Here is a 17,480-nt window from a genome sequence, read left to right as displayed (position 1 = left end):
ATCCACCGCTATGATGTTGCTGGAATTTTACTTAAAGCAGGGATATACTCTACAACTTCTATATGGGCTCCCTGCTATAAGCGACGAAAAACAAAACTCACGCACCCCATACCTGCTGAATTACAATTCAGGGACAGTTCCATCTTTGCCTGTCTAATGTAAATCGACTTGGGGAATCCTTCTGGTCAAGCTAGACACTAATATGGCCTGTTACCAGAAATATCTACATTCAGTGTTGTTTCGTCTTGCCTAGAATGGAAACAAAAGGAGAACTCTAAGATGTTCGCATATTTATGCGATATGTCTTAATTTTTCTAACAACTCTAAAATGAACATTTTTTTCATAGAAAAAGCTCATAGTACAAAAGATAAAATATAGTGAAAAGGAACCCCAGACATTTTTCATTTTCATATTTACACTAGCCATAGGTTTTAGACTTGCGTACGCTCTCTCGGATATATTTGCTTCAAAGTCTGTATGGCAGACTGCTCAGATGCCAATGAAAGGAATTATTACTTCCGCTACCAACAGCCAGAAGTAGGTTGCGCCCACGCACGCACGCACGCACGCAAGCACACACACACAACGCCGTTATTCAGCACACATTTACGGCCTTTCACTTGAGATGTACTGTTTGTCTGATAAAAAAGGACACGTTTCTCGAACTCTCTCCGCTTTTATTTGATTATACTCGAAACCTCAATCAAAGGTGTAAAACCAAAATGTGTAATGATATATAGAAACATACTGTACTAGCTGTAGGTACATTTAAACATTGTATCTAGATCTACAAATTAACATGAAATTTGTCACTTTCGGACGTATAATCTGTACACGTTCCAGGTTAGGTGTATTTCTGATGGCGATAGTAACCTAGCGCATGAATGTTTGGCCATAAGTTTGACACTGACTATATACGCGGACGTAATCTCATTTCTTGTGAATATATCCTAGATGTGGCATATTTCTCCAGTCCTTGTCGTGACCATCTTCATTCATGCAAGAAACTATGGGCCAATCAACAGTCGTCTAACAGAGGCGAACCAATTGTATTGGCTGTTACTTGAGAGCAAGGCAGGAGATCTTCCACCCATCGTACGGACATATTGGACTTGCTTTCTCAGGACAGAGATCAGGTGATGCATAATTTGTAACTGTATGATTGTGAGTGTTAATATTCATGTGCTACATGAAATTGAAGTCTAGAAGGTACTGTGTTTGCATGAATCTAAATGACATGATTTCTTCGTCAACTGTATAACTCGTCATGTTTAGAATTTTGACAGCCGTACCTCACTTCCTTCCATCTTGCCTCTGCCTGTCATGTCACCTGGATTCCTTCTTGTAATAGATCCCTATTACAGCGCGGTTGTTAATAAGAAACCACACGTGTCAGTAGTTGACTTTTCACCACTTATTCTACATTCTTAAAGGGATAGCCGTTGAGACCAATATCTAAATCAATAAGTCACAACTTTATCAGGCTGCTACTAAAGTCATCCGAGGTTTATGTGAAGATGACTTGAGCCCAGATCTATATTAGGTCAAACCCGACATCACTGTACTGAAGAAACTGCTTTGCAAGAATATGTTTACTAGTACAGTCAGTGCTTGTTGACTCCAATATTTCGATTTCCTTCTGAGGGATGTTTTGAAATAATATGTATTTAAAGCTTACTAAACAATTTAAAAGTAAAATCAGTTTGAACTGTCACATTGAGAACAGGTATTGACTAGCGACCGGTTATTGCCATTTTTTAGCAGTTTTTAACAATTCGCTCCATTGTTTCTTAAAGGTCACATGCAACCCAAAAATCGAACATAATTAAAACACATTTCTCACTTATCCATGCCACATAATACACATTGCTGCTTAAAAAAACCCAAATAAACAAGATTATAAGCGTACAATCGCGATTCAAAAGTGCAATATTTTGTACTTAGGCTTACTTCCCCGAAACAAAGCCCTCGGGAGACCGAACTCAGTCATAGCAGGTGGATATGCACTCAAGTGTAACAACAGCTTCCGATTGGCTGTTTCATTTGCTGATATGCTGAGGCTTCATTGAGTGTACAGAAAGATGATCTGTTTGATGGGCATTTTAGAAGTATGGCCAGTCACAAGAAAGTAAAATTCTTTATGGATCGCAACTTATTTTTGTGTACTTGATGGGTCGTTTCAGTATGGATTCATATACTGTTGTCAAACAAAATCATGTACACTAAAAGAAGTTGTTATCCATGAAGAATGTGTATAGAGATGTTGGGTTTGGAAAATACATGTTCTCCGAATTTGCGCTCGATCCAATCAAAAATCATGTCAGTAGAGATGGTAAACTACTGCGTGGCTGGAATCTGTCATTCGTCCACGTACAAAGCAGGACTTGAAACTGACAAGAGTTTGCACCAGCTTCCGTCAGATCCAGTCATCCGAAAAAAATGAATGTAGTTTGTTTGCAACCCACAAACATAAAAACATGTGATGTGTATCACACGTGCCTAATTACATAATGTGGCAGACTCGGGTGCACGAGTCATAAATCAACTTATTTTCTTTATGTCGTATAGTCTGATAGGTGTTAAGTTCAAATTGCATGTGGTCAATGATTGAAGCTGTGTATTGCATGTTGTCTTTAGCAGACAGGCAGGCAGACATATAGGTGTGAATAAACCAGACAATGAGCTCTCTCTGTGACAGAGACTGCTTACCACAATCAACAAGTTTTTTAACGTAACGAGTAGATTATTTACTTGTTTGTGTACACAACCAAGATTAGACTACTGCTCACATCCTCAGACGCTGGGCGTGCATACTGTTTCAAGCTCCGCAAACCTATTCACTGCACATGCGTTATGGACGCAGCGCAGCACAAATGTTGAAACCAGTTTTCCCCCCAGCGCTGGGGGGAATTTAATGAAACGTTTGAACTCCGATTTCGTGGGCTTTTTTTTCATTGCGGTTTTTTCAACTTTCTAGGTTGAATTGGATTTGTTTCAGTAACTGCATACCGAAAGGTACCAGAATCTGCAAAGTTGTGTTTTACGTTGCATGTGACCTTTAACATTATGAACTAAAATTTATCTTGATGATAGATCACCGTCGTTTCCTGTGTGTTTACAGTTGCTGATCATGTTTCTATGAAATGCAGCCAACAGTAAGCGTGGTTGTGTATACCATGCTTTCCCAGCAACTAAATTTAGGCCAATTCAAAGTTTCCTGATTGAGTGTTTCATTATAGGCGTATTTAGAAAAATTAAAATCTGTACTTTTTGTGGACTGATGTGTAATGTCATAGATTCAAAACATAGCCAGAATGAGTTTCATTCAATTTTCATCATATTTCACATTTCATGTCAACACATTAGTTGTCACGTGACATCCCCCAGACGTGTTTGCATCTAGTCTTCCGAGCTATTTATATTTGTAATGTTTATAAAGTAAAATAACTGCAGTGATTTTAACTCTCGTAGTTAGTTGTCAATGTGTGAAATACTACAGAAGTACAAGTCAAACTGTCTGTGCAAGCGCTGCAAGCCAGGTGTAAAGTAAACCAGTATTTTCAAAGCAAAATAAGAGCAACTTTGCATCATTCACTTTTGTTCTGCCTTGAGCATTTTGTTAGTTCACACCATATAATGCATTGCTTTCTGTTATCTGTTTATATCTCCAACCAACTAAATGTTTTTTCTGTAAAGTTGTTTGCTTATATAGATAGTTTAGTTTTTTGTGTAAAGTTGTTTGCTATGTAGATAGTTTAGTATTTAAGTGTAGCCTTTTTGTATGTGACTTTAGTATTTATCCTGCTGGTATGTAAAACATAACAGAGACGGATAACTCTTAATCAAAAAGAACAAATCTGGTACTTCCTGTATTTTGTGGTGCATATGTATCTCATAGACACTCATACTATTAATGCATCAGTGTATCATTGATTAATTTCAATCAGAGACTCAACAGTTGCAATTCATTTGATAGTTTAATGCATCTTTCCAACCCTAATAAATAGTGAAGTCACAAGATGGTGTGCAAAACTCTGATTCATGTAAGACCAGTTATGTCACAGATTCATACCTTATTTAGTTATTTGCTGTTTAGAGGTTTTTGAGAGTGCCTCACCTATCCAAATTCTTTATGAAACTCGAAAACTCATGGAATAATGGACGAAAGTTAAGCTGATCCTTCTCAAAAAATGACAGTGATTTGTGGACGTGAACCAATGATTTGTAAAACACAAGTAACCCAAAAATGTACTTTCCCCAAGGAAACAACAAAATAAAATAGTTTCTCTCAGCTGATTTGACCTACGATTCTAAAATGCAAAGAAATGCAAAGAAATTTGAGTTTATGTCCCCAGTCCCTTCTTGCGACCTTCCTGTTTTGTGCCATGGACATGCACCTGATTCAAAGGACAATGCATATTAGGAACGCAAAGCTTTTGCCCCTACCATGAACTAAAGCTGTGATGATATTTTGAAGTATCGATAATCATGATACTTTATTTTGGACGATAAATATGTCGATACTTTTTTTCGTATTGACGTCAAAATTGTTAATTTCCATTAGAAATTGATGGCTATGTCAAAATATACACTGTTACTTGATATCAAAATATACTAAAGATAGCAAGCATATCATGATTTGCATCAAATCGTAGTGTATTCCAAAATATCGAGATACATATCATATCATGAATTTTTTGTATTGTCACACCTCTACGGTGAACACTTGACAGACTGTTATTAATTTTTCTAAAACTTAAGTTTTGTAACAATTTCAAATTGTGAGCTCTTTCCTATTTTACAGCTGTGGGAAAAGCTGTATCTGCCCTTCCAATATTCTGAGACCAGTTTTAATTTGAGTTCATTTAAAAATATTGACCAAAATTTTAAGTTGTGGGCATTAATATCGATTCAGTTCTTGTATTTTAGCAAATTTCCTGCAGTATCATGACTGAAGCACCAGTAATGGGTTTCACACATTGTACCTATTTAGGGAATCAAGACTGGGTCTTCGTGATGAGCAAACGCTTATGCCAATCTTTTCCGCTAGGAATAGGATCACTGATCCTGGTGTTTCTCTAAAAGCTTACATGCGACGCAAAACAACACACCATTGCAGATTCTGATGCCTTTCGGTTTGGACTTTAAGTAACATATTATCAAAAATTTAAATTCAACCTAAGTAGATTTTATTTTGTTGAAACAACTTTATAAGTTGAATTTGAATTTTTTTAATGCACACTTAGCATGTGCAGTGAATAGGCATGCACAGCTTGAAGTGGGATGCCTAGATTATAAGGTCAAAGGCTACCTTGCTCACTTGGTATGACTATGGCGTGTTCACAATACAAAGTGTCCACAATAAAGAATGTACCGTATAACATATTTTGTTTTCCTTAATGCCTGGAGCATCGACCACCATAATGTTAACACCTAATTACCTCTATGTGTAATATCCGAAATATCGAATTTATAAAATTTCAGTTTTCGACAGTCCAGGTGGACACCGTTTCAAGTGTAGTGAACCCAAGTGTAAAATATTGCACCTTTTATTTGCAACTGTATGCTTATAATTTTGTCTATTTGGTCTTTTTTTCAAAACCAGCATTGTATATTATATGCCATGAATAGGTGATAATTGTGTTTTAATTATATTTATTATTTTGGTTGCATCTAAGCTTTAAAGCTGAACTGATCTGGAGAAATCCCCAAGGACTGGTTGTTTGCTTTTGTTTTTTTTGTTTGTGTAGTGAGTCTCTGGATGATATCCCAGCCTTTTTAACTGCTTTCAACTTCAGTTGTTCCAACATGGATACATGTGACAACTATTATCATAATATGAGGAAGGTTATGCCACCAAATGTGAATGACAACAATGGTAATCAATGTATGCAATTTAATTGTCCAGAAAAACTTTTTACCCTAGCTTTTTTGAGAATATGAATTGATCTTCTTTGTTGCATAAATACTGTACTATTGACAAAAAAATAATGAAACTAAGAAGTTGAATGCAGCAAGCGTTGAGATGAAAGGGTGTGCTATCATTGCGTTGCACTCGAACGCAACATCCAGTGACAAAGAAAATTCTACATGATGCATTACCAACACAGTCATCATGATGTGCACACAGAAGTTAATCTCTCTAAACCTGTTGGAGAATTCACAATCACTAATGCAGTGGAGTTGAACACATGCTGAAAAATGTCAAACAGGTTGGGTTGCAGTGAGACTTTGTCGTGGTAGACTAAAATCAGTGACACCATGACAGGATTGTTTCATCAAATTAATGACCCCATGCAATAGGTTAAAGTCAGCACGGGTCATCAGTAGGGAATTCCGTATACACACTGGGTGACAAATTTCACACTCAACCTTTAAAAACTGGCACTATCAAGCCCATCTGAAAGCAAGGCTGATTCACAGATGGCAGAAAACATTGTTGGCGCCGTAGTGGTGAGCTGTATGCCAGAGCAGCAATTATTGACCAGGATCGATATTGGAGTGGTAGTAACATTGTGTAGGGCAGGGTTACCCATGACAGGTGTTAATGGATCCTTGACTGGTCAGCAATACTTTGACGAAATTTTGTGTCCTGTCATGACTCCAATGGCTAGAAATCATCAGCAGGAATTTTAAATTCCAAGATGATGATAATGCCAGACCACATCGGGCCCAAATCACCCATCTAATCTCTGACAAGTGGGAATACAGACATGGACTGGCCCCCCAATTGAACATATGTGGTACAGTCGAAGGATGTATGCCAGGGACCCCCAATCTGTCAACCTGGCCCAGCTCTGTAGAGCTCTTCAGAGGAATGATAGGCAGTAATGCCATCAAGGTGTTGTGAAAGTGTTGGCCAACATGGTGGACACACCCAAATTTGATTTATACAACATTCTGATCAATTTCACATTCACTGTCATTTCGTAAGTTCCCTTATTTTTTTGTCTCTAGTATATGTACACACTTTTGCTTTATTCTAAATCAATTTCCATCATCATACTGTCCACACCACAGCAATTAAAAAATGCTTCCACTGCTGGTAGACCTGCCTGTCCGCATAAATCATTGAGATCAATAATTCATAAGTATCAGAGACGTAACTTTGACTAAAGTTTGAGCAAAAATGCCAAAAAGATCTGAAATACTACAAATATTTCTCATCACTGGTGATGGACATCATGAACTAATTTGGAAGCAGCCCATGGATAAAGACCCAAGTTTGAATATTGTATGACTAAATTAAACCTCTTTGATCGAAAAAATATTATATTGTCAATAATACAATTTTTATATCATTAATCATTTATGGAAATTCTTATTGACAATATTTTCAGTTATAGATCTAACAGATGGGATATTTGCTAAGACTTGACTAGAACCACCAAGGACATATTACATAACCTCATTTTGGTTTGCTTGTTAGGTTGAAAAAGTGTCAGTTGGATAGCCTAAATGTTGAAGTGTCTGCTGACCAAGACTAGTGTTCAATTCCCCATATGGGTACAATGAGTGAAGACCATTTCTGGTGTTCCTTTCCGTGATATTGCTGGAATATTGCCCAAGGCAGTCTTATGCATGCTCACAAAAATGCAAAAAATTGCATGCACACATTGATATGCTTATGTCTGTATAAACTTCGGTTTGTTTCTTTGTGTGTTTTTTTTATTACGAAAGCAAGTAATGCAACATTTTATTGTTTATATGTATACAAGCATTGTCGCAAAGGTTATATCCACTGCCCTTACACATTGTAGCCCAGTCTCATGTCACTTCAGTCAACCAACGGATAACTTGCCAGCAGGACACAACTAAGACTAGGTTACAATGGATAATACCCATGAAGGTCTGGAGTAGAATAGGCCTTCAGCAACCCATGCTTGCCGTAAGAGGCAACTCTTCTTGTTGTATTGGGTGGTCCGGTTCGCTGACTTAGTTGACACGTCATCGGTTCCCACTTGTGCAGATCAGTGCTCATGATGTTGATGACTGTATTGTCTGGTCCAGACTTGATTATATACAGAATGCCACCATATAGCTGGAATATTTCTGCATGCTGCATAAAACTAATGGCAGTATAATGCCAGTATTAGACTTCCCGGTTAGTCATTGACTTATAAATCAGAGCTCTTATTCTTTACCTCGAATGAGAAACTGGTCAAGACACAGAGTGGTCAGTGGATGGTTTTCTTGATACAATCATAAAGCCTTGCCAGGTATTACCTGGCTATTATCAAATGGTAGTGTTGAAGATGTTATTGTATGAACGTGTAACATGGTATACTTGGGCAGGTAATTTCTTTAGTCATCTCTTATCACATCACAAGAATCAGAAACTTGATGTTCCCAGTATGGATGTTACACCGACTGAAACATAAACTATGATTCATCTTTGCTGCTGCATTGCTGTTTGTGGATTTGTCTAAAAATCATCATGTTTTGAGATGATTGACAAATAGCCAGGGTTTAACCGTGAATCACAAACATATGGGTTGGGGGATTGCGGGGACCTCTGATTACTAGTTGTTCCCACGGCATGTAATGCGGGGTGATATAGTCGACGCCTTGTCTGTCCGTCCTTCTGTTCCCCGCCTGTCTGTCCGTCCGCCCGTAATCATTTTGTTTCTGGAGCAAAACTCAGACACCGTTCAATATTTTTAGACCAAACTTGATAGATATAGTAATCTCAGCCTATGGTTGTGCCTTTAGCTATTTACAGATTTTTGGCATTTATATTTTTTTTGTTTGTCCATGGAACATTTTGGTGTTAGTCTTATGGTAGGGTGGGCTTCGTTTCCGGAGCAGAACTCAAAAGCCGTTGAATATTTTTCTGCAAAACCTGGTAGATATATCAGTCAGAAGGTGAAGTGGTGCCATTTGCTATGTACAGGTTTTTGTAATTAATCATTTTCTCAGTTTCCATGGAAACGTTTCAGACATAGTCTCAAAAGTGAGAGGTGTCTTTCGTTTCCGGAGCAAAACTCAAAAACCGTTCAATATCTTTCTGCAAAACATGGTAGATATATCAGTGTGAACCTATAGTGGTGCCTTTTGCTATGTACAGGATCTTGTGATTTATTATTTTCTCAGTTTCCTTGGAAACGTTTTGGACCTATTCTGAAAAGTTAGAAGTGTGTTTCATTTCCAGAGCAGAACTCAAAAACTTCTCAATATCTGTCAGTAAAACTTTCTAGATACGTGTGGCAGACCCCAAAGTGGTGCCTTTTGGTTTTTAAAGGTTTCAGTGATGTATTATTTTCTTGGTTTCCATGGAAACATTTCGGACTTAGTCTCAAAATGGAGGGGTGGGCTTCGTTCCCAGAGCACAACTCGTAAACCATTCCATATCTTTCAACAGATCTTGGCAGATATATGAAATTGTGACTTTGCTGGTTACAGATATGTGGCATTTATAATTTTCATGAATTCCATGGAAACAATTCAAACTTAGTCTAAAAAAACAATGAGTAACTCTCATATTAATTGTCCTGTCAAACGTGGGGGCCAGGGGGATATGTCATCTTCTGATGTCTCTTGTTTTAAGTGTCATATTTAAGTGTCAGTATGAGGGCTTTGTGTAGTAATGGTTTAGAGAACTGTATGTTTTGATAATAACTTCAGAGCCTGAAACAAATCATTGATCATGTACAGATGACTGTATTGACTGATAGATGAAATAATGCAAGTAACTGCTCTGCAAGGAACAAACAAACCCTTAGCAAAGTTAGTTTAGGTTGTGTTTTGGGAACAACAAAATATATTGTGCATCCCTTTGGACACCATGAATTGTTTTTCTGCATCCATTCTCTACATTTGTGCATATTGGATGCACATTCGCCCATTGCGGAAAACCCTGCCAATTGCTATAGCTAGTATTCTGTCTTCACCTGAATAGTTGTCTTTTCTACGACATTAGTGCTTATGCTTGATAAGGGTAAATATATTATTTTCTGCAAATAACAGAATTACTAGGATTCAGAGGTTTGTATTGTGAGTATTGGTGCCCATACCAATAATGATTCAGAAACTGTTGTAAACAATCAAATCAGTATGCTTTATAAAACTGATTATGACATTTGATACTCTTTGTCAGGAATACAGAAACACAGTGAGAGAAGACAATGCTGTCTGTGTGTAGCAATACCATCTCTAGACCACCAGTCATGATTGACAGGTCACACTGTTGACTCAAGCAGAGCCTCTGGGTCACATGACAACACCACTCTGATTGTCATCCAACCACTCAAACAAATAGGTCAGAGGTCTTTGTTTGTCAGCCATACCTGAAATTCCTGAGTGCAGGTATTAGCCAGCCATGCATGACCAACCATCTAGCTGGTCTGGCAGGCTACAGAGCAGGATGGCTTACCTTGGCATCAGTTAGGCAGGCCACACCTACATTGACTGACCCTACTCTGTGTAGTCAGTCTTCTGCCTTAGGCTTCTGTAATACTTGTAGACATGGACATACTGTTATTTGCTGGAAAGTAATGTGTCGATCTGGCAAATAAACTTGAATCTTTCCACTGTGTACCAGGCATCAGATACATTCCACTTTCCACTATTCCACTATTCCACAGCAAACTTGTTGCTTATATTTCTACCATGTATATACAATATAGGCAAACTTTATTTATAACAACTTATTTATTTAATGAGTGATGTTTTGATACAGATTCTTATACCATTGTCAAGCTGATTGTGAACTGAAACATACTTCTAAAATCCCTTTCAAAATAGTCATTAGAGATACTAGTAAGAGTGTCACAATTCATGCCCCTGGAGGTTGTTTACATCTGAACATCGAAGTCGTGCTGATGATTACAAACATTTTACCAAAAAAATGATGTTATATCTAGCGCACTTTCATAATCATCGGCACGACTTCGATGTTCAGATGTAAACAACCTCCAGGGACATGACTTTTGACACTCTTCTGCAGTGACAGTCTTTTCCTAAAAACATAAGCTATTGCCCCAACAACACCTCATACCTAAACACATTCAACACGGGTGGTCAAAGATGGATAAGTATAAAAATGTAATAGTAAGAACTACAAACAAAACTCACCAAGACAGGTGCTTCTTCCAGCGATGCCATGTTTTGCTGCTTGAGTTTCTGCTTGCGACTGAAAAATCTCCAAAGATGGCCGAGCGTGTTTCCAGTATTACCGACATTGCTTCCGATAGGGATGATGTGTTTCTGTTATTACCGCTAAACTACTGATATCGCTGCAATTGTTTCGCGAGTGGGCTGCGTTTGTTTTCATTTGAGATGCAATTCCTTCAAATTTGCTGTAATTCCTTCAGTTACTTTGGGGGGCCTGTTTACTAATCTATACTGAATACACTCTGTCGTGTCTGTGTCTGTGTAAAACAACACCCTTCTTTCAAAGGATTAACTGCCAATACATTGATTGATTGCTCATGATTGGCTAACTAAATAACTTTTTAAAAAGAATGACGCACATTATGCAATTAGTTGCCAGATGTGCTATCTTGGGTAACCAATGAAACTATACAGCAATGTCAAAAACCTGAAACGATACATTACGTTTTCGTATAGTAGACTGTTAAAAGACACATTACTTGGGAAATCTGCAGATGAATTATATATCACTTGTTTTTTGTGGATATTGATGGATACATTCCTCGAAGAAGGGAAGCCTGGCATTGCTCCTATATTTTAATATTTGCATTTTTGTTTTTAATAATTTGTCGTAGTTTTCAACAGAATCATTGTTTTCGTCGTAATAAGTTGTTGTAGCTTTCAACAGAATCATTGTTTTCGTCGTTAAGTGTGATGATGCAGACGACATACATTAGGGGGTGCGTGCGAATTATGATTCATATAGGAAAACTATGAAATGTCTACATATTACATTCCTGTTATACATTCGCAGATTGCTTCTTTTTATTAAGTTTCAAAATGCATACAAGTATGATTATAAAGTAATTAGGATTATGAGACCAAGTATAAAGATGTATATGGACAAGTGTCTACATACTGGTGAGTGAACATTACAAACCAAGTAAATTTAGCAAGTCAAGAAATTTATCGCGCAGTATTTTCACTTTGACCCCGACCTCGCTTAGGTTATGTTACAGCTTGTGTCATGCAAACTCCTTTTGGTAATGATTCAAATAGATATTTATGTAGTTTTGATGTTATAACTTGATGAGACCCGTGAAGGTCACGGGGTAGAATAGGCCTTCAGAAACCCATGCTTGCCATAAAAGGTGACTATGCTTGTCGTAAGAGGCGACTAACGGGATCGGGTGGTCAGACTAGCTGACTTGGTTGACACATGTCATCGGTTCCCCATTGCGCAGATCGATGCTCATGTTATTGATCACTGGATTGTCTGGTCCAGACTCGATTATTTACAGACCGTCGCCATATAGCTGGAATATTGCTAAGTGCGACGTAAAACTAAACTCACTCACTCACTCACTCACTCACTCACTCACTCTAACTTGATGAGAACAAACCATACATAATCTCATTAATTCAAATGGATTTAAGTCTTTAAAGGGCATTTAGAAGTGAAATACATGAGAATGAAGATTTTATGGATATCAACTTCTTTATTATGGGAACACAATGTTTCAGAGTTAATGCTTACTCACCTGATGAAGGAGTAAGCATTAACTCCGAAACATTGTGTTCCCATAATAAAGAAGTTGATATCCATAAAATCTTCATTCTCAAATGGATTTGACTTCATGATTTTCAAAAATGGCTGCGCCCTGTCTGAGGATGAATGCTATTTAAGTTTGTTTTCACCGACTTACAAAATCAAAATTACTTTCTACTGGTAGTAAAATATGTATTTTATTGATGGACATTAGGATTTTACATGACATTGCTTATAACATAACAATTTCACTCTTGGAATCGGTCAGTATAAGGGGTCAATATAATATTACTTACGATAATATTGTCATTTTGACCACAACCTCATTTCCGGGGAAGAAAGCGTTATATCCATGCAAAATCCTTTTGGTCAGCAATGTGTAGTAAGCAGTCTTGATTATATAAACTCGATGAAACTTGAACTCCATTTTCTATCCTGGAAGTGTGGTCGGGGGCGAACCATCTGATTTAGTATATACCACAGGCTTCCACAAAGCTCACTTTGCACACACTAACAACCAATTTAAGCCCAAACTACAGAGTCTGGTGGAAATCTGTGCATAGTGACACCATCACCCGACCCCAAGGAACAATTGACAGCAACACAACAATTCAGCATGTCTTTGGTGATGTCAGCAAAATGATGAGCTTCCTACACATTTTCTATACATTTAACTGGAAGTAGTTCCTTCTATGACATCACTGTAGGGCTCTGGGGACAGAGTTATTTTATTTTTTGAAAAATGGTGTTTCATTTATGACTAACCAAAAGTCTTTCATATGCAGTGATTAAAAGAGTAACAAAAAACTGATTTTAGTGGTCCTTTAAGTGAATGAGGAGGCAGACCTCCTTACAGTCTATGCATCTAGAAGTGATAATGTTACACATCTTTACATCTTCTGTGGAATCTGCTTGGATGCTTTCAGTTATTAATTCAAGTGCAAGATAAGTTAGTATGTTAGTAATATCTATTATGATTACATTCCTCATGTGTTGCATCTCTTCTACGCAGTAATGTGAACATGTGTGACGTCATTAGTTTCAGTCAACTGGGCCATGAGGAGGTCTTCCTCACATATGGGTAGGGCACAATCGTTTTCAGTTGGATCTTCTCTTATTTTTATCCCCCCAGCATGTAATGCATCCGCCCGTAATCATTTTGTTTCTGGAGCATAACTCAAAAACTTCTTAGTATCTTACTGCAAAACTTGGCAGATATGTGTGGCATACCTAAAGTGGTGCCTTTTGCTATTTGCAGGTTTTTGTGATTCATCATTTTCTGGGTTTCCATGGAAACAGTTCGGACTGCATCTCAAAATGGAGGAAAGGGCCTTATTTCTGGAGCACAACTTAAAAGCTATTCAATATCTTTCAGCAAAACTTGGCCGATATTTGAGGCAGACCAAAATTGCTATTTACAAAGTTTTGACATTCTTGTTTTGGAAGGATAGGCTTTGGCTTCGTTTACAGAGCACAACTCCAAAACCATTTCATATCTTTCAACAGATCTTGGCAGATATATGAGACAGATCGTGAAGTGGTACCTTTTGCTGTTTACAGATATATGGCATTTATATTTTTCATGATTTCCATGGAAATAATTCAAACTTAGTCTAAAAAAAACCATTAAGAAACTGTCAGATGATTTGTCCTTTCAAATATGTTGGTGCCGGAGGGGATATGTCGTCTTCTGATGATTCTTGTTAATTCCTCCTGTCAAAATACAGGCAGTTAATGTTTTGAGGAGTAAAGAACAGAACTCAAAAATATTTAGATTATACTAAATTTGCTAGTTAGAAGGTGTCAAGCTGCCGAGTCTCACCTGTTAAGGTTTACGATTGAAACACAGTGCAATAATTATTATTTTTTTTTTTTGTCTTCTTTGCCTATGTTGGCTGTTTATCATTATCTGTTACTGAATAGAATACAACAAATATGACCAGTGTAAGAAGCTGAATGACATCATGAGGATTGTGTTCTTTGCAGATTGAGGTGAAAGTATACACAAGGAGAAATGTCTGTGACTGAAGAAGTCGTGATGCCAACCTCAGACAGTTTCTGGGAGTTGGGCAAGTTCATGAAAACGGTGAAAAGATGTGACAATGGCTACAAATTATGCGATTCTCTGAGGCAGTTGGTGGAACAGCGTAGTGAGATTGAAAAAAAGTATGCCAAAGACTTGGTACAGTGGGCTAAAAAATGGAACAACTTCTTAGATAATGGTAAATTATTACTGTTACTTCATTTATGTTATAACTGAATGTTGGATTTGACTCCCTGTCTATGATGGAAAGGCAATGAAGTATTATTCTCATTGGTTTTAGTAGTATTCCAGTGGGCAAGAACTGAAAACCCAGAGAAATATTTATTTATTTATTTATTAAATGAGCTGGTGTGCTGTTGTACAACATGAGCTTTGGGCTAAAGTACTGTAAATCCCATACTTTAACAGAGACTTAAGGTAGTCTTAACTCGAAAGTTGTTTTGTACAATGGTGCCCTGCATATTATAGGTAATAGATCAACAATAAAATCTGTTGAAAATGGTTTTGTTAATTATCATCATGTTATATGAAAGTGTTGAAGCTCTTAGTCTTAATTCATATGCTTTGTTGGTGTTATTTTGCTATAGGTGCAGAGTATGGCACAATGCAGGGAGCATGGCGAGGACTTCTGTGTGAGGCTGATAGTCTTTCTGATTTACATACACTTATTGGAGACAGATTAATGTCAGAAGTGTATCATTCAGTGAAAATCTGGCAAAAAGAAAACTATCACAAGTCTATGATGCATTTCAAAGAAACAAAAGAATTTGAAGATAGTTTCAGAAAGGTGAGTAATATTGAGGTGGGGGTATTATTTTGTGCTTCGTCTATGCCTGTCAGTGCAAAGTTGTCTTTTCAGGAGCTGAACATAAACACCATTAGATGTTCTCTTCACCTTTACACATACCATTTCTATATAATTTAAAAAAAAAATATTTTACAAGACTTTTATTTTTGACTTCTACTGAAATTGGTGGTGATGCACTTTTCTGGTACAAAACTTTAAAACTATGTCTTCACCAAATTTGGGACACATATAGATCTGGTTGTGAACTGGTGCCTTTTGGTAGTTTGGGATTTCTGAGTATGATGTTTGCATTGATGATTGATGCATTGATGATGCATTGAATGATTTTTGCATTTCCATGGCAACAAGTTTGACTTTGGTTGAAATTTATGCTCACTTTCCACTTTTTGGGGTTTTCAATCAAGAACCAAATGGCATAAATGAACAGTACCACTTTATTTCCAGCATAAACATTACTTGGATCCATCAAACCATTGAAGTACTCCGGTAGTCTGTTAATAAAAGCATGCTAGAATATGTATATGAAGATTTTACATCTATATATTTTCATTAGCTCAATGCGAAGAACAATGTTCATAAGTCTCGCGAATCTAGATCTTTGTATACATGACGACATAAATAGTTGACATCTTCATTTTTTACCATATTTTACCATTGTGGGGGATTTTGATGTCTTTGTTTTCTTGTTGGTTTAGGCTTTAGCATAATGTCAAAAATGCTGCACATGAACTAGTGGCTTCTATGTCATAGCTGCTTAATCTTACCTGTTCATCGCTTTTGGTTCTTTGTATTTACTCTCTTGAAGTGACCCGTGAAGGTCCTGGGGTAGAATAGGCCTTCAGCAACCCTTGCTTGCCATAAAAGGTGATTGTGCTTATCATGAGAGGCGACTAACGGGATCAGGTGGTCAGACTTGCTGACTTGGTTGACATATGTCATCGGTTCCCAGTTGCGCAGATCGATGCTCATGTTGTTGATGACTGGATTGTCTTGTCCAGACTCGATTATTTACAGACTGCCGCAATATAGCTGGAATATTGCTGAGTGTGGCGTAAAACTAAACTCACTCACTCACTCACTACTCTCTTGAAGTACAAAGACCCATGAAGGTCTTTGGTAGAATAGGTATCCATGAACCCATGCTTGCCACAAAAGGTGACTATGCTTGTCATAAGAGGTCATAAGAGGATGGTCAGGCTCACTGACTTATTTGACACGTCATTGGTTCCCAATTGGGCAGATTGATAATCATGCTGTTGATCACTGGATTGTTTGGTCCAGACTTGATTATATACTGACCGTCGCCATGTACCTGCAATATTGGTTAGAGCGGCATAAAACTAAACACACTTGCTCGCTCACTTGAAATTCATCATCAGCTTGAGTCGATCTATGGTTTCTTGGAGTTTTGTTGACTCCAGTCCCACTTGATCTTATTCTTGATTGAGTGTTAAGGTATGATTACACAATGGCATTTAGAAAGTGGTCAAATGTAACGTTATATTTGGTGAATTCTTTTTGGTTGGATAGTACAAATTCAAATTCTTTTTTGTGTAATCCTAAATATGACATATGTTTAGACATAACTGATTTCATGTCAAATGTTTTTCAGGAAGTCTTGTGTCTGATGTTGAATGGTCTGAATTTCTCTGATTCTTTCGTATAAGCAGCCTCTTTGGTAACAATTTTTACCCTGAAGTGATGTCTTTACGTTGGGGAAATCTAGTGGTTGATGAATCCTTCTGGTTGGATAGTGATTCTTGTAGGTGATTGCTGCAGGTTTTTGTTCTGGGCTTGCTGTTTTGATGATGGCATTAGTATTTTTGTTGACCAGGCTCCTTAGGTAGCTGTTCAGGGAGGTGAAGGTGGCCTTCAAACAAGCCATCATTGAGATCCTTACTCACCACAGTGCTGTGTGCATGCATTTGTGTCAGCAGAGCCATAGCATTTTGCCACCCTGAAAACTTTTAGGACAAACCTCACGGCT

General features: G+C 37.5%; 1 protein-coding gene across 2 annotated transcripts in view; it reads left to right on the top strand.

The window, feature by feature from the left end:
- Positions 1-1,069: 1,069 nt before the first annotated feature.
- The window catches only part of LOC137261106 (protein kinase C and casein kinase substrate in neurons protein 1-like), a 31,016-nt gene continuing 14,605 nt past the window's right edge, over positions 1,070-17,480 (top strand). The window contains exons 1-3 of one of the 2 annotated variants that reach the window (XM_067798784.1): positions 1,070-1,137; positions 14,628-14,863; positions 15,273-15,472. In XM_067798784.1, the coding sequence (XP_067654885.1) occupies positions 14,656-14,863; positions 15,273-15,472 (408 nt within the window). In that variant the 5' untranslated portion in view covers positions 1,070-1,137; positions 14,628-14,655. The remainder of the gene's footprint in view (positions 1,138-14,627; positions 14,864-15,272; positions 15,473-17,480) is intronic. The other variant, XM_067798783.1, reaches the window with a different exon arrangement.

Source organism: Haliotis asinina, chromosome 14, assembly GCF_037392515.1.
Source record: "Haliotis asinina isolate JCU_RB_2024 chromosome 14, JCU_Hal_asi_v2, whole genome shotgun sequence".
NCBI lineage: Eukaryota > Metazoa > Mollusca > Gastropoda > Lepetellida > Haliotidae > Haliotis > Haliotis asinina.
This window is presented reverse-complemented; position numbering and strand designations above follow the sequence as displayed.